This window comes from Ailuropoda melanoleuca, chromosome 11, assembly GCF_002007445.2.
Source record: "Ailuropoda melanoleuca isolate Jingjing chromosome 11, ASM200744v2, whole genome shotgun sequence".
In the NCBI taxonomy this organism is placed as follows: Eukaryota; Metazoa; Chordata; class Mammalia; order Carnivora; family Ursidae; genus Ailuropoda; species Ailuropoda melanoleuca.
This window is the reverse complement of record NC_048228.1, coordinates 76,812,606-76,831,606: the sequence shown is the minus strand read 5'-3', so window position 1 is coordinate 76,831,606 and position 19,001 is coordinate 76,812,606. Positions and strand designations below refer to the sequence as shown.

Here is a 19,001-nt window from a genome sequence, read left to right as displayed (position 1 = left end):
AAAAAGTCTGGTACATCACACATAATAAAAGTAAATACTGTTTTGCAAAACTCTTCTTTCAGCTGTATTTATATGGGTGTGTTCAGTTGTGATTTAAGTTTGTTTCTTATGGATCACAGAAAATAAATTATGTAAGCTATCCGCTTAAGGTAAATAAACTAGAACTAATATCTGGCCTTCCATGATTCCTTTTGAAGGATTTTAGAAAGCCTCATAATAATAATAGCTAATATTTGTATACATAAAATGTGCCAGATTCTGTTCTAAACTCTGTACATATGTTAATCCATAAAATCCCCTCAACAGCACTATCAGGGAGATGCAGTTATTATAAACTTGGTAGGTGGGGAAAATGAACAGAGAGTAAGACACTTGTTGAAGATTATGTGGCTTTTAAATGGTAGAGCCGGGATGGAATCTGAGGCTGTCTGATGGCAGACCTTCCTCCCATAACCACTGTATACTTTGCCTCAGACTTCAAGATAGAGAGCTCTCGATGCCTTTCAATAAGCCAGACTAACTAACCACCGTCTCTACTCCTCCTTTCTTGCTTTTACCACCTTCCCTAGACACGGGTACAAAACACAAATACTTTAATGTGTATGGCCTTTGGTTCTTGAAAAAGCTGGGATTGTAAAATTAACTGGAAATAGGGATTTACTGTGATAGAGCAGAGCATCAGGCCAGGGGCCCTCATGGTAGCTTACAAATATGTACCCATTGCCCCCTTACCACAGGGTAACCTGTAAAAGATTCCTGATCTGAGGTGGGTTCCACCTAATATATAGGCTAACCAGAAAAAAAAATCTCAAAATCGTGGAATAGCATTCAAAATTTAAATGAAGACGTACTACAACCCAAGTATGTGGTATGTATATACTTAAGATTCCTTGATTTTCTACGCTTCATTTTTTTAAAATTTTATTTACAATCAATTAATTAACAGATAGTGTATTATTAGTTTCAGAGCCTACACTTTCAAATAAGAGCACACCCCAAGTAAGGCAAACATAAAATTTAATCCAAAGTGAAGGGGCCTGAGAAGATTAACAACCTTTTAAAGAGGACCTTAGAGAGGTCATTTATAGGAGCCCTAATTTCTAGAACTGATAGAAGCAGACAAGAGACCTTATTTTTTTCTGGAATGTGGTTAATAAATAATAATGTTTTACTGTGACTCTAAATGTGTTATTTTGGCATAGTCTTCCATTGGGAAATAGCATGTGGTTTTTGTTCCTTGTGTTTCTTATAGGTAGATGGGAAAGTCAGCATGAATGGAGAAACAGTTCACGGTGACAAGGAGAAGGAGAAAGAAGGTCCCACAGTGGCACTTACCCCCTCGTTAACCAAATCCCAGATGTTTGAAGGTGTGGCCAGAGTGCATGGGTCGCCAGTGGAGCTCAAACAAGGCAACAATAGCATTGAGATCAACATAAAGAAGCCAAATTCTGTTCCCCAAGAACTGAGAGTAAGAACACACTTTTCTTTTCCTTTTGGGGATAATTCCACTGTGAAAGCATCTGTTTTGAAAAATCAGTATGTCTTGATAACCATCATCTCTCTTTCTGTGGGTATATTATTTTGCTAAGGCTACCATGGCAAAGTGCCACCAACAGAGGGGCTTAAACATCAGAAATTAATTGTCTCATAGTCGTGCTGGCCAGACATCCAAAATCGAGGTATTGGCAGGGGTGGTTCCCTCTATTGGCTGTGAGGGAGACTCTGTTCCACGCCTCTCCGCTGGTTTCTGGCCGTTTGCTAGCAATCTCTGGCATTCCGTGGCTTGTAGAAGCATCCCCCTGATCTCTGCCTTCTTCTTCACGTGGCATTCCCTCTGTGGACTTGTCTGTGTCCAAGTCTTCCCTTTTTAGAAGGACACCAGTCATCCTGGATTAGGGGCCCACTCCAGTCCAGTATGACTGCACCTAACCCATTGTATCTGCAATGATACTATTTCCAAGAAAGGTCCCATTCTGGGGTACTAGGAGTTAGGACTAGAACATATGAATTTGGGGTGCGGTGGGGAGACACAATTCAACCCTAACAGTGGGGGATAGTAGAAGTTATATTATCACTTATGAGTAAGAGAAACTTTTATTTGTCTTCACATTCTTGGTATCTAGTGTTACAGAAAAATAAATACATCTCTAAAATACCTTCCCCCCCAATCTGTTCCCCGCCAGACTTGTTAATACAGCGTGAAAAATGACTGGTGCCCTAAGAACCTCGCTCTCCATCCTTGACAATATGTTTAAAAGGGTATCTATCTCATTAGCTAAAACAAACAAAAAAAACCTTAAAAGCAATAAAATGTTTTATTAGCTTAGCCCCTTAAATTCAGAGCAATTGGAAGCAACTATCCAATAGCCAAGCTGAAAAATGTAGGGTGATTCAAGAATAGCAGAAGAGAAAACTCATTATTCTATTCTATTTGCTGGTTTGGAACATATAATAGAGTCAGGAAGATTACACTTACTCAGATCTTTCACCAGAAGTGTTCATGCTGGTTTTGCGGCTCGGACCCAAACTTTCATGACCACAGAGCACAGCCCAGCTTTTAGGATGCAAGCTGGGCTCTGTACAACCTTCTTCATCCTCACCAGAAGCTGATTGCAGCAGTTTTCATTGATAGCGTTTGGGTTGAAATTACAAAGGTTTGGGGAAGCTGTTGCGATTTTACCCCCCAGAGCCTAGAAGGGTTTGACCCAGAGGGAAACTTGTCTTCCAGCTCCAAGGCTGAGTTAGAAGACCCAGAGAGCTAAACTCACCAGTGGACTAGATCTTAGTTTTCGTATCTCTGAAGATACCTTCTAATCTCTTACCTTTTTTTTCTAATTATCATATAATTGACATATACCCTATTAATTTCAGGTGTACATCATAGTGATTCGATATTTTTACACATTACAAGTGATCCCCACAATAAGTCCAGTTACCATCCACCAACATACAAAATTATTACAATATCATTGACTGTATTCCCTATCTGTACATTATATCCCCATGACTTGTTTATTTTATAACTGGGAGTTTGTATCTCTTTATCCCTTTAATTATTTTACCTGTCCCCAAACGCCACCCCACTCTGATAACAAACAGTTTGTTTCCATTATCTATGAGTCTGTTTTGTTTTTCCCTTGTTTTTTAGATTCTGCATACAGTATTTGTCTTTCTCTGTCTGACCTATTTCACTTAACATAATACCCTCTAGGTCCATCTATGTTGTCACAAATGGCAAGATCTCCTTTTTCATAACTGATAGTCCGTTGTATATATATACCACATCTTATTTATCCATTCATCTATCAATGGACACTTAGCTGTCCTTGTCACATATCTTGGCTATTGTAAATAATGCTGCAATGAACATAAGGATGTATATATCTCTTTAAATTGGTGTTTTCATTTTCTTTGGATAAATATCCAGAAGTGGAATTCTTAGATCATATAACGGTTCTATTTTTAATTTTTTGAGGACTCTCTGTACTGTTTTCCACAGTGGCTGCACCATTTGCATTTCCATCAACAGTGCAAAAAGTTTCCGTTTCCTCTATAGCCTTGCCAACTCTTATTTTTGTCTTTTTGATAGTAGCCAATCTGACAGGACTCAGTCAAAATCTCATTGTGATTTTGATTTGCATTTCCCTGATGATAAGTGATGTTGAACATCTTTTCAAGTGCCTGTTGGCCATCTGTATGTCTTCTTTAGGAAAGTATCTATTCAAGTCCTCTGCCCATTTTTAAATCAGTTTTTTTAAATATTAAGTCATATAAGTTTTTTTATGTATTTCAGATATTAATCCCGTATCAGATGTATAACTTACAGATATCTTCTCCCATTAAGTAGGTTGCCTTTTCATTTGTTGATGGTTTCCTTTGCTGTACAAAAGCTTTTCAGTTTGATGTAATCCCATTTTTTCAATTTTAGCTTTTGTTGCCCTAGCCTGAGGAGACTGGTCCAAACAAATACTACTAAGACAAATGTCAAAGAACTTACTGCCTATAATTTCTTCTAAGTATTTTATGGTTTTAGGTATTACATTTAAGCCCCTAATCTATTTTGAATTTATTTTTGTATATGGTGTAAGATAATGGTCGTTTCATTCTGGGATTTGTCTTTTGAAGAATAAAATGTGTTTTCTCAGAGGAGCTGAGAGGATACAGTTCTTCCTCATGGTGCTCAAGTCCTATGAAGGAGTTTCAAAGTGGAATAAACCAAACTAATTTCCTCACCATGGTAATATATTTACTGGTTTACTTTACTTTACTCTCCAGGAGCAAAGTTTTGTGATCCAGGCAAATGCTGAGTCTCTCAACGTAGAATTTAATTTCACTTTTCATTTGCATAAATGTTATCATCTCTGAAGAGTTTTACTAATTATCATAAGATGAAATATTGAGTTTTGCTATTAGCATGGGAACTTTACTGGTCAACACATCCTCTTAATTTTAAATTAGAAGTTTCTATAATTAATTAGACATTATAGTGGTAGAATTGCTTTTCTGGAATAGTTAGTAATTCTGTTCTTATTTGTCTTTTGCCAGACTTAGTGATAAGCATTTCTTAAGTTCCCTTATCAATACTTTTCTATGACTCAGTTTGTCTACTAGGGTCACAGGCCCTTTGCACGTACCGTTGAGCACAGCTCTTTCTCATTATACTTTGGGAAAGCAACAGTGTTGGCTCCATGCTTGTCCCACCACACTTGCCACATAATAAAGGTACACAGGGCTTACTCAGGCCCAGCAGATTAATTATAAGAACAAATCTTGAGGGCTCTGCTATCAGGCACATGTCTACTTCCTATCTCTCATCAGTTCTGCCCTCTGACCATTTTGTTGTTTGAGTTTGAGGGAAACCCTGCCCTTGGATGAATAGATTTGATTCTTGATAGAAGTTAAAGGAATAAATGAAGAGACTAGATGGTATAATGCCTAAACTTCTTAAACCAACTATTTAATCTCTCTTGTTCTAAGTTTTTAACCCTTTGGGGAAAAAAGCTTTACCTGTGGAATTAAGCAGAGGACTCCTAAAACAGAAGAAAGGGGGTTGGTTGGTTTGTAGAGAAGGATAGCCTCCCTTTAAAAATATACTCATTCTTAATAATTAGTCGTTTTCTTATTTTTACAATAAGCAAAAAAAAATTTTTAAATAGCCTGTTCTCTTTTTAATGACAGCCCTTTTCCACTTTAATAGTGGTTAAACTCCCTAAAGGCCAAAGGAAGATGGATTGAAATATTTCACATTGATTGCATATCCCTAGAAGTATCTTGTTTTAAGAGAAGCAAAATTAGATGATCTGAAAGAAATCAAGTTACTTTAGAAATGTATACAAGTATAACAAGAAAAACTCCAAACGGAAGGTGGCCTGGCAGACTTTCTTTCCCTGAACAAGGCTAATCCCGGGCAGTCTCAAGATGCAGGTCCAAACTCTTGGAAAAGCCTGGGAGTCTCTTCCTTTATATATGTCTTACTTGAAAAAACTGCCTAGTTTGGGGGTGCCTGGGTGGCGTAGTCAGTTAGGTGTTCGACTCTTGGTTTTGGCTCAGATCATGATCTCAGGGCAATGAGATTGACCCCTGTGTCAGGCTCCGTGCTCAGCATGGAGTCTGCTTGAGATTCTCTCTCCCCCTTCCTCTCCCTCCCCCTGTATGTGCTCTCTCTCTCTCAAATAAATAAATCTTAAAAAAGAAGGAAGGGAGAGAGGGAGGGAGGAAAGAAGAAAAGAAAGGAAGGAAGGGAGACAGGGAGGGAGGAAGAAAAAGAAAAACTGTCTAGTTTGGAGTAATTTCTAGTTCTGAAGCCTTGTGGTTCTGAATAGGAAATAGCCTTCCTTAACCCTGTCTCTAGTACTTCAGGCTCTTGACTGAACAATGGTGGGGCTATGGCAGTATTTTCTGGGTAGATAACTACCTGTATACATCTGTTACACTATAAGCCAAGTGGTTAGCTGTACTACACAAAATGTTGGCTCATTATTAAAACAGTCTCCATGCTCACTTACAACTTATGACACCAACAGTTTTCCATTCCGAATGTGTTATCCCAGGAGTCGTTTGAAAAGAATCTCTTCTCCCAATAAGCCTACTCCTCGTCTTACTACCTTCCCCATATTCCAAGAAAAGCATTTCTTGACTGTGTTACAGCCAGTATATTCCCGTTGTAGTGGCGGAATTAATTGGTCATGGCAAAATAGGGGGACCAGCCTAAGACAGGGGGGCTGCGCCTCAGCCTCCCAGGGCCTGAGACCAGCTCAGACTTGATGTGCTGTTTTCTCATTCATTTGCCCCGTTCTGCAGGGCTGTCAAAGGAATAGTGTTCTTTTTAAATGGTGTCTTTCTTCCAAAAATTGCATTCCCAACAGATACACTCTTTACAGAGGAGTAGCCTCCCCCACCACCAAAATGTCACAGTTGTCCAGGGCAAGCTGGAACTGTTCAAAGGGCACGGCAGCCGTAGGCAGGAGCGTTCATTCAGACCGTGAGGCCGAGCGGCAGAGGAGGACAACCACAAGACTGCAATAGTGGGGGACAGGGTGAGGTTGGACTGTCAGCCTCTTGGGCCAGCACAACCATTTTTGTGCAATATTATGTCCTCTCTTTGGTTTCTTTCTACCTCACCTTTCTCATTTAAAACTCTTGGGACCATTGCTCTCTCACTTTAGAAATGGATCCTCAATTAAGGTAGGCTTGTTATTATTATATTTTTAATACCCTGGCTGTATCTGTTGATACCAGCAAACTCCAGACCATCCTTAGCTGAATCACCTTTAAGATAATGACACCGTGACAGCAGTTCCCTTGCTGATGCTTGCCTGTCAACCGATAAGCATAAATTAAGGACTACTCTCTTTCCCATTTTTGAAACAGGGGAAAAAAACAAAACCAAAAAAACCTCATAAACTTGCCGGGAAGGCAGTTTTCATAAAGCAACCAGAAAAGTGTATAAAATAAAATTTAATTAAGTGCTAGATAGTAGGGTCAGAAGACTAGAGGGATATAAGATTGCAAAGGACAGGTAAGATCATTATAGGTTGGGGTTAGTGGGAACGGGTTTTGTGTGGGATGTGGTTTTGAAACTTGACCTTAAGTGTGGGATTTGCATTGGAATGGAGCAGGCTATTCCACATGTGGGGAACAGCAGAAGCAAAGGCTTGGACGGTGGGGAGGAAGCCAGGAGAAGATTCCAAGAGGGGGTCACAGGGCTCAGAGGTGATGAGGGTGACTAGGAAGTTACATACTCCAAGCAGAGGGACCCCGTCTCCCGTGGCCTTACCTGCTTATCCCTGAGATATTTCCCGGCAGAAACCTAATACTTTTTTATTTTGCATTTTAAAATATTGGCTTCTGTAAAAAAACATCTTGTCATAGCACAAATACAGACTCCTGGAATCCAGGATTAGAAAATCAGTTGGAAGCTCTTCTTAGCTGATGATGACTGTATCCAGCTCAGTAACCTACAGAGAGATGTTTATGTCTCCCTCAAAGCTAGTCCAGTGTTTTCTTGATCCGCTCTGAGTTGTATTTGTATTTGAATCTCTTCCTTCCTCTGTGGTACCAAAAATGACCCTTTCCTAAAGTACCAAGAGTACTCCATGCAGTCATCAAAGATTTAACCCCACCTGAGCCTCAGTTGATATTAAAGACAAAGATAATAATAGTATATGCATCTGATGGTTCGTGTGAGAATTCCTGTCTAGAGAGCACTTGGCATGACATTAGACTCACAGGCAGAGATGCCCTTGTTATTTTTAATATGATCATATAACAAATGGGAGAAAGTTAAAATATATTTTTCAGAAGCCCTGAAAAGTGGTGTATGTATCAAGTTTCTCCGGTTAAAGCAGGATCATCAAAATCACCATCTTGCGCAGGTGTGAATTTCAAACAAATGGGATGAATTTCTTGTCATTGTCCAGCTCAGCTTGTCTGTTGTTCCAGCTGTAATTCACTAACAAACATGCAGATGTGAATAGCTTTTTCCAGAAGATGATTGCCCTTGCAGATGCTCCTGTGGTCCTGTTATTCCCTCTTTCCCAATTCTGGCTTCCCTCTGCCACCTAGACCCTGCTGGTCAGCTCCCACCTACAAACTCGTGCCAGGTGATATCATGCAGGGCCCCCTGCTGGCCAGCCCCTTCCTACCAGATCTGTGGCAATTCTCCCTCATTGACCAAGGGCCAAACTTCGCTAGTAGATTTCTAAACTATTTCATCTGCTTTTCTCAAACTAAGTAATAAGGTAGGTCTGTTTTTCCAACCTTGATAATATCAGCTCTAGGACTTCCTCTTAAAAATTCAGTACTGTACTAATGCCGTCTGATCCAGGAAAACAGACAATCAGATCTTTCTTGAAACATTTCATTTTGCAGTAAGAGCAGGGGGAAGGCATTTGAGTAGGTGCTGTTTTCCTTACAACTGAGACCAATTGCACATTCTTTTCAGATGTCAAATGTCAACAGACATTTCTTGAGAAACTGGTTTTCTCCATCTAGAAGTCATTGTAAGAGAATAAAATGTAAATTAAATGAAAAGTCATTAAAGATATTTAGGTACAGAAGCATTTACAGACTTCAAAAAAGCATACATCAGAGCCAATAAAAAAATAAAATCAAGACTAGCCCATCCTACCTGGACCAGAGCCTCATAATGTGGGTTTGAAAAGTTTAGGCAAGAAGAAAAAGTCTAAGGAATGGAGAGTCTGATTCTCCATGTAGATTCTCTTTCACCCCGTGAAAATACTCAGAGGTATAAAAGCGAAAGGGGAAACACATGCATGGCATATGTGACACCTGGGTCATGGTGCCAACACATAAATAGACTGATTTTCCAGGCTTCTGTCCAGAGAAGTTATTCGAGACTGAAGCCAGGAAATCACTCAGTCACAGAAGAGAAGCTCAGGAAAGGACGTTGGGGATCACATCTTCCAACCCCTAGAAGTTAAGTGAACAGCCCAACTTCTCATCGTCCCTCCATCCTGGAAACAGGACCACCCAAGCTCTGGGTCTCAAGACGATTCCTGCTCTCCTTGCTTTGCATTTCCAGTTGCTTCTCCAGTATCCCTCTCTGGGCCAACCCACCAAGGAGATCCTTGTTAGGATGAGCTGCCAGATGCTAGGTAGCTTTTGTGGCTAGACCATGCTCCTCTCGGGCCAGGAAAGTACCACCTCCCACCTGTGGCCTCCGGGCGCAGTCTGGCCCTGGAGATAGTTTGGATGGCGTTCTCAGTCAAGGAGAAGCCAGCTTCCAGCTTGGGCCCCTGGAAGCTGTCTGTGTTCTCATTTACTCAGGCCCCGGATCTGTTCTTATTTACTTGTTTTCATTCTTGAGACAATGTTACCAGTCGGAGAGGGAAGGCGTCTCCCTGTTTAGCTGAAACCAAAGGAAAGCATAGGTCAGAAAGTGCCTTTTCCAGCAAGGCGGATTACTTTCAGGCAAATTTCAGAGTCTCTTAAGACTGGTTAAAACTGCCGATTTTGAACTCATTTCCTTTGAAGTAGTGATGTGAGTACAAAAATAACAAACCTCCAAGAGGCGATAGCCAGACACAAGTTAATTAAATTGTCTTTGGGGATTTCCCTTGGTTATATACACTGTTGACTCCTGAACAGCATGGGTCCTCTTATATGTGAACTTTTTTCAAAATACACAGTAGTGCATGTATGTTCCTTATGATTTTCTTAGTAACATTTTCTTTTCTCTAGCTCACTTCATTTTAAGAATATGTATGGAATACATATAACACACAAAATACGTGTTAATCGACTGTTTATGTTATCGGTAAGGTCCCTGGTCATCAATAGACTATTAGTAGTTAAGTTTGGAGGAGTCAAAGTTACATGCGAATGTGCAGAAGGGTCGGCGCCCCGAACCCCACCTTTGTTCAGGAGTCAACTGTAGTCTGTACATATTGCAGAACACAGGGAAGTATAAAGAAAATATAAACTACATACTGCTCCAGCCGATTTTTTTTTGGTAAATGTGTACCCTTCTCTTTTTTCTCAGTGCATATAAAATATTTTTTAAATGGGCTCATGTTATTCAAATTGGGTCATAGCTTGCTTTTCCTCTTAATTTACCCTGAATATTTTGCTAGCTAATAGCCTGATTTGGGTGACTAGTATGTATTTAAAGTAAGCTTGAGAGTATAAATTCCGTAAATAATGCATAGCATATTTGCTTACCTAGCATGGCTTACATATCTGCTCTATGCCGGGTACTGTGCTGCGTGCGCCTCAGACCCCTCAGAACCTGGGCTGGGTGGAAAGCCCCAAGGTGGGGGTGGTGGCTGGGGGCAGTCTGGTCTCAGGCTGCCGTGGAAAGCAGAGACTTGGCTGGATTGCCTCCCGTTCTGAGAGATTCCGGAGAGTTCTCACCTTTTGCAGAACGAATGGATGAGAAGTAGAACAGATGACAAAGAAAGGGAATGGAAACGGCAGTTTGAATCATTTCAGCTATCAGCTTGGGGACTCTCAGGTTCTTATAATGTGTCTTAACAGTCAAAACCTTGAAACACCTGGGGCCAACGGAGAGGTGGGTGTGAGTCCAAACCCAGATGACAGAGCGTGAGGTTTTCGGCACTGGGAACTGGCCTCACTTCCCTCACCTGTATAAAGAGAATCATCTTGACACATACCTTCTAAGTTTGCCGTGAGCATCAAGTGAGGTAATCCCTGTCAGGTGCCCCAACAGCTGACTCAAGGTAAATCCTGTGAGTATAGAAGGAGGCTACGGTCACTGCAGTAGGAACCTCCAAAGCATCATTTTAAGGGAAGATAAATAGAGTCCTCAGGGAGCTCAGGGTTTGAGTGGTAAGCCATAGAGAAAGGCACTCAGAAATCTGAAAATTCTTGGAAATGGAAATGCTCCATTAGTCATGCATAAGTAAAATCTTACTGGAATGTGATATGCTCGTAAAATAACCCGTAGTGAGCAGTGCTTAAGGATTTTGTCTCCTTTGCATTATAAGTTGTGTCTAAGGACTTCATGAATTATTCCCTTCATTCCGAGTGGCACGCTTTCCACATTTGAATGTATCTAAATCAGTATGTATCTTACAGTCAACAGTGCATCATATTTAACAGACACTGTTTTCTTTCTTACTAGTACCTAAAATAATACAACTTAGAATTGATGGCATCCGAGATTTTAATAAGTTATGCCCATTTCTTTGTTCATTTTTGAAGTGGGGAGGGTTTGGCCTGGTTTCTGTAATTACTTGTTTCTAGTAATTGGAAACACCAGCGTTCTCAAAAGCATTATTCATCAATATTTAAATCTGCAAATCTGTTTTCCAACCTCAGATAGTTTCCTGTAATGTAATCAATTTGGGGGACAACCTAAAATATTAGTATTTCTGATAGTATTTTATATATGGACATCATAAAACAAAAATACTGTCACATATTAATATTTCTATCTGTGTGGTGGGGGAGTGTGTTAAATTGTATAATCTAACTTATTCTTTCGTAATGCTAGGCTGGTTGATCTTCAAATGCTGCTATTATGTCAGTCATTCATACAACAATGTAAACACATATACAACATGTACATGTAATATATATAATAAAAGAGACTTTGGCTTATTTAACTATTTTCACTCATTAAGTCTCTTTAAAGGGGTTCAACTCAGGCTTGTTAATTTTTAAAAAGTTACAGAATCCATCAAACAATATAAATATGATGCTCATTTCCTACCTAGGGTTTTAAAAGTATGTTTTAATTTTAATTTTTTGAAAATATTTTATTTTATTTTATTTTATTTTATTTTATTTTATTTTATTTTATTTATTTGAGAGACCAAGAGAGAAAGAGAACATGAAGAGGGAAAAGCCGACTCCCCGCTGAGCCCAGTGTGAGGACTCCATCCCCTGGGGTCATGACCTGAGCTGAAGGCAGATGCTTAACCAACTGAGCCACCCAGACGCCCTTAATTTTAACTTAATATTATGTTCTTCCAGAATTGATATATGGTAATCCGTCATTAGAAATGCCCATCTAATTATGAAGATTTCAAAATCACCCCATCCTCCAAAAGAAAAAAACACATTTTTGCCACTAGATGCTACTGTAAAATCTTTTAGATGCTTGGAAGACTTGTTGCCTAAAGTTTCTTTGTGCTTTTTTTTTTTTTAAGCTGAGAAAATTTGCAAACCATTTTTATTTATTTATCTTTTACAGTGTTTTTTTCCCCCCCAATTTTTTTTATTTTGGTAAATTACACATAAAATTGACTATCTTAACCATTTTTATGTGTACACTTCAGTGATATTAAGTACATTCATAATGTGCAACCGTCACCACCATCCATCTCCAGAACTCTTTTCATCTTGCAAAACCCAAACTGTTTACCCATTAAACAATAACTCCCCATGACCCCCTCCCCCCAGACCCTAGCAACAACCATTCTCCTTTTTTTTCCTTCCCCTTTCCCCCCATGTCCCAGCCTGTGGTAACTGCCACTCTGCTCTCTGTTGCTACAAATTCGTCTTTTTTAATTTTAATTTTTTAGATTCCACATGTAACTGAGATCATGCAATATTTGTCTTTCTGTGTCTGGTTTATTTCACTTAGCATAATGTTCTCCAGGTTCATCCATGTTGCAAATGGTAGGATTTCCTTCTTTCTTATAGCTCAATAATATTCCATTGTGTGTGTGTGTGTATGTGTGTGTGTGTGTGTATAGATAGATAAGAGATATTTCTATGTAGAAACAAATTATACATACGTGAATATTTGTATATAATATTTATATGTCACATTTATTTATGTGTGACATTTTACATAAATATTTATATATCACATTTTCTTTATCCATTCATCCATTAGCCTTTAGGTTGTTTCCGTATCTTTGCTATTGTGAATAATGCTGCAATGAACATGGGAGTGCAAATAGCTCTTTGTGATAGTGATTTCATTTTCTTTGGATATATACCCAGAAGTGAAATCACTAGATCATATGATAGTTCTATTTTAATTTTTTTTATTTTTAATTGTTTGAGAAGCCTCCACACTGTTTTCCACAATGGCTATACCAACTTACATTCCCACCATCCGTATACAAGAATTCACTTTTCTCCACATCCTTGACACCACTTACTACCTTTGACTTTTTAGTAATAGCCATCCCTAACAGGTGTGTGGTGATATCTCATTGTAATTTTGATTTCCCTGATAATTAGTGATGTTGAGCATCTTTTCATATACCTGTTTAACTATTTTTAATTGGATTATTTGCTTTAGTTTTTTGTTGTTGTTATTGTTGTTTTGTGTTGGGTTTTTTTGTTTTGTTTTGTTTTTTGGGTTTTTTTTGCTGTGGAGTTGTAAGAATGTGTATTGTGTTTTGTATTTTGGATATTAATTCTTTATTGGATTTATGATTTGTAAATATTTTTCCCACTCTATAGGTTACCCCTTCATTCTGTTAATTGTTTATTCTGCTGTGAAGAACTTTTTAGTTTATTGTGATCCCACTTGTTTATTTTTGCTTTTGTTGCCTGTGCTTTTGGTGTCAAATCCAAAAAATCATTGTTGAGACCAGTGCCAAGGAGCTTTTCCACTGCTTTCTTCTAGGAGTTTTGCAGTTAGACATTGATTTTTGTGTATGACGTTTTTAAGATAAAAATCAAATTTCATTCTTTCATACATAAAGATCCAGTTTTCCCAACACCATTTATTGAAGAAATCCTTTATCCATTTTGTGTTCTTGGTGCCCTTGTCAAAAATTATTTGACCATAAAACCGTGGGTTGGTTTCTGGGCTCTCTAGTCTATTCCATTGATCTATGTGCCTATTTTTATGATAGTACCATACTGTTTTGATTACTGTAGCTTACTAATATAATTTGAAATCAGGAAGTATGATGCCTCTAGTTTTGCTCTTCTTGCTCAAGACTGCTTTAGCTATTTGGGGTCTTCTGTGTTCCATATGAATTTTAGAGTTTTTAAAAATTTTCTGTGAATAATGCTGTTGGAATTTTGATAGGGATTGCATTGAATCTATAGATTGCTTTGGGTAGTATGGACATTTTAACAATGTTAATTCTTCCAATCCATGAATGCAATCTATCTTTCTACTGACTTGTGTCTTCTCCATTCTTTCATCAATGTTTTAGTTTTGAGTGCACAGATCTCTCACCTTGGTTAAATTTATTTCTAAGTATCTCATTCTTTTCAATGCTATTGTAAACAGGACTGTTTTCTTCTTTTTTGGATAGTTATATGTTGATTTTGTATCCTGCAACTTTACTGAATTCATTTATTAGTTTTAACAGTTTTTTTGGTGGAGTCTTTAGCATTTTCTGTATATAAGAGCATGTTATCTGCAAACAAATAATTTTGCTTCGTCCTTTCCTATTTGGATGCCTTTTATTTCTTTTTCTTGCCTAATTGCTCTGGCTAGGACTACCAGCACTATGTTGAATAGAAGTGGGGATAGTGGGCACCCTTGTCTTGTTCCTGATCCTAGAGGAAAGGCTTTGAGCTTTTCACCAGTAAATACGATGTTAGTTTTGAGCTTGTCAAATATGGCCTTTATTATGTTTAGGTACATTCTTCTATACCTAATTTGTTGAGAGCTTTTATCAGGAAGAGATGTTGAATTTTGTCAAATGCTTTTTCTGCATCTATTGAGATGAGCATATGATTTCTATCCTTGTTTTATTAATATGGGTATCACATTTTTTGATGTGATCTGCATATGTCAAACCATTCTTGGATTTTTTTCATAAAGTTTCTTTGTTTTCAAAGAATTCAAAAACAGTTTCCACCAATGCATTAACTATAAAGGGCTTTCATTTTGGTTAGTTGAAAGACAAATTTTGATTTATGAGTAAAATATACATACTTATAAGACACCAATAAATTCACAGCTTTTTGAGAACCCATAGGGATATTTTATAAAGTATTTAATAATGCCTTTGCTGAAACCAATTTTAATATTTATCTTGAAACCTTTTAAGATGTATTAAGTACTTCATACATATTTTAAAAATTCAACTTTAGCCCTTTACAGTAAGACACTGTTACAAAAAAAGATAATAGTCATTAATTTGTTCTCTTTGGTTGTTTAGGTATATTCTAGCCAGTATTTCATCATCCTTCTCTTTACTTTTATCAAGCAACTAATAATATCAGTGGGAGAATTTTGGAATTACTCTGCAATCAATTGGATCCCAACTAAAGATAATGTAAAATTGCATTGATTTTGTTTTCTGAACTAGAAGCAATACATAGTCATCGGGGAACATTTTGGAATACAGAAAATATATTTATAAAGAAGAAAAAGTCATCCAAAATTTAAGCACATTAAAAATAATCACTGTTAACATTTTGCTATATTTCCTTACTGTGTTTTTATAGATATTTTTGTATATGTATTAGGTATATTTATGTATAAATATAGCATATACAAAATCTTACATATGTAGATATCATCTAGCTATACAATTTACATTTTTTGACTTAACATTAGATAATTAGTATTTTCACATATCATTAACTATTGTTCAATACCATTTTTTATGACTACATAATATTTCCTTCTATGGATAAACCATAATTCATTCAACCATTCTCCAATTGTTGGACATTTAGGTTGTTCCAAATTTTTTTAATGTTATCAATTTTATGAAGCATAAAACAGATAAACTGAATCACTTCTGAGAGAGGAACACAGGCATCAAAGTGATTAACTGAGGTACTATTGAAAGAAATGAACATCATGGTGATGTGTCAGGTGTATTAGACAGCAAGATCCAAATCAGAGAGACCCCTTACTGGAAGAACATGAGAGTCAAGGATCAACTCAGACCCTAGCTTATAGAAACAGAAAGGAAGAGATGGATATGAAAACTATTGTGTGAGAATCTTGGTAGGACTTGGCAAATGATGGGCACTCATGAGATTTGAGTCAGGAAACACTTCAGAGTTTAATTTGTGTCCTGGAGAACTAATGTCATAAACAGAAATTGTGAGATTCGGAGGAGGGGCTCATTTGAGGGTAACTTTTAGCATGTTGAGTGTGGGTCATTTGCCATGACACCAGTGTGCCAGACTGAAGCTTTGATGGGCGCTCGGGCTGGAGATGGAAGTGCAGTCATAAATGGGTAGAGAATATAATGGTGAACACATGAGAATAATTGATACGTTTGAGGGTGAGTCACACCGGTGGTGGAAAATAGTTGAAGTTCAGTAGAGAGAGAGAGAGAATGAGAAATCAGGTAATAGAGAGTTCTTGAGAGCCCAGAGGGAAAGCGAACATCAAGAATGAAATCCACAGTGCTCACGGTCAGAGCCGTCTGTGCTGAAGACAAGCTACTAAAAGGTTAATTGTAACCTTAAAAAAATTTTAAGCCTTAAAAATTTTAACCTTAAAAAAATTTTTTTCACTGGTAATATGATCCTAAGCCAACTTTAAAGACATTTGGGAGCAAGTTAGGTGCTGATTTTGAAAATTCAGTGGTGTTGGGAAGGGAAAAGCGGGATGTGCTTCTGAGGCGGTCAGGGAGGTGACCGGGTGCATGTGACCTCATGTGACCCCTCTTCTCCTTCACAGACTATCTCCTTCCAACCAATCTAGCTTTTCCCCGTAAGGCTACCTAGGAAATGGGAAAAGAATGAATTCATATAGGCAACTTACCCCATTGGCCTAAAAATTACAATTCAAAAAGAAGGAAAGAAATATTTTACCTTTTAGAACTTTCAAAGAGATAATTTATTCAAAGGGGAAAAAAAATCTTTTTCTTTTCAGGCAACCACTGAGGAAACTGAACCGAATAGTCAAGAGGATGAGAATGATGGCGAAAAAACACAGAAAGGGAATACAGAACTTGCCTCATCAGGTTTGTTCCCTGACAAACTACTTTAAAAGTAGATCGTGATAACTGTTAACGATACACTGAAAATAGTGGAGAATTTCTTCCACTGAGCCATAGAAAGGTGGTTAATCAAGGCTCTGAAACTGGTGTGATTGTGCTGCCACCTAGAGGCTTCCCGGGGAAATCCTGACCATATGATTTATCTTGCTGTAGAAACAGGAGCCAGGCTTTTTTGCTACGGTGGTATTTTTTTGGTTTTTTGAAGGTGTATCTCCATCATCATAAAGGTTATATTTCCCCAAATAAATGATGCTAAAAACTGAGGGTCCTGTTTTAACACACAGAACATCATCAGATAAGATATAAATCAAAAATATATCATAAAATAGACGCTAAAATGAAAAAGATGATGAATAGTTTAAAAGAATAAAATAATGCCACCAATAATGACAGTAAGTATGAACAGAGACCCACTGTTCCCTAAAGTAATGTTTCTCAATACTTTTAACACATTTCGTCTTTTGGCAAACATAAAAACCTCTTACCCTCGTCTAAATACCAAATTATTTTAAAATAAATTAAATGTCATTACTAACAATTTTAGCATACGCTTTTTCAAACTAGATTGCACCTCCACATTTTGATATGCCCCCTCACTCTAGACTATACCTAGTTCTTCCTTATGTATCAGAGAACAATTTATTTTCATTGCATTTTATATACCATGCAACCCTTAACACATTCCAATTATGAAAATGTACTATTTAAAGGGAGAATTGAAATATGAAAGAAAGACTCGGGCTGTCACTCAGTCATTTGGATAAAAACTGTCTTTAAATGTTTTCCCACCCAACCCGCCTACCATAATATTTTGTGTCAACATTTTGTCTCATGTAGTGTTACTCATGTGGAAACCGTGACTCTTACTAAGAACTTATATTTTCCATAGTGGGGTCCTTTGATGTGTTTTGTGTTGTGTGATTGATTGATGATTGATTGATTTTATGTCTTGCAAGAGCCTAGAAAATTCTGGCATCTTAGGCTCTTTACTACTTCTCAGCACCCTGCAATCCAACTCCTTATGGCCCAGGGCAGGATATGTATTCAGTGGACTTCATGGCATCGCAGGATAAATGGTCCTTTATATGGTTCTCATCTTCTTTTTTACGTTTCTGAACGTAACGCCATCGCAGAGCCCCAGAATTTTACAACAACTGTGACTCGATGCAGCCCGACCGTGCCCTTTGTGGAGTTTTCCTCCAGCCCCCAACTGAAGAACGATGTGCCAGAAGAAAAAGACCAGAAGAAACTGGAAAACGAGATGAGTGGAAAGGTGGAGTTGGTGTTGTCACAAAAGGTAAAGCACATGGTGGGACAAAAGCAGTTAAATCCAAAATTTGTGTGGCTTCGTGTTGCAGCTGGCTTATGGTGTGAACGGAGACAAGTGGTGCTTGTCCCTAATGAACATTTATTTTCTCTCCGAATCTATTCCTATCTTCAATCTATATTTTTTCTAAATACAAATATACTACGTGTCCGTTGTAAAACAGTGTAAATGCATATGGAAGGATGGCTGCATTCGGTCACGTGGGGTGCTCTGGCTGGCCACCAGAGACTGGGTGGCTTGTAAACACTAGAAATGTATTTCTCACTGCTCTGGAGGCTGCAGGTCCAAGATCAAGGTGTCTGGTGAGAACCCACTTCCTGGTTCACAGATCACTGCCTTGAGGTGTCCTCACTTGGTGGGTGGGGTGAGGAAGGTCTCTTGAGTCTCGGGCACCAATCACCTACCAAAGGCACCGCTCCTAATACCACCACCTTGAGTGTTAGGGTTTCAGCATACGAATTTTGGGAGGCCACAAGCATTCAGTCTGGAGCTATGCATTTTTTTAACTTATATTTATAGTAATGTACATGCAAGTGTAACAAATCTATCAAGTAATATATGTAAACATGTAAAAAATAATATATAAATTTTAAAAATAGAAATAGAGCAAGAGAGAAAAAGTCACTGAAACGTACCTCTATTAGTAACCACTGATATATGTTGATATATATATATATATATTCATCCAAGATCTTTTAAATTTAAAGTAATTTTTAATTACAAAGAATGATAAACATTTAAAAGAAAAATGGAATATAAGTTCTAAAGCTTTGCAGTTAGGTGTTAGTTTCCTGTGCATG

General features: G+C 37.9%; 1 protein-coding gene across 9 annotated transcripts in view; it reads left to right on the top strand.

Moving 5' to 3' along the window:
* LIMCH1 (LIM and calponin homology domains 1) overlaps positions 1 to 19,001 on the top strand; it is a 98,015-nt gene that overhangs the window by 45,133 nt on the left and 33,881 nt on the right. For all 9 annotated transcript variants that reach the window (XM_034671893.1, XM_034671889.1, XM_034671888.1 and 6 more), the window contains 3 exons: positions 1,253 to 1,468; positions 16,748 to 16,838; positions 18,008 to 18,171. In XM_034671893.1, the coding sequence (XP_034527784.1) occupies positions 1,253 to 1,468; positions 16,748 to 16,838; positions 18,008 to 18,171 (471 nt within the window). The remainder of the gene's footprint in view (positions 1 to 1,252; positions 1,469 to 16,747; positions 16,839 to 18,007; positions 18,172 to 19,001) is intronic.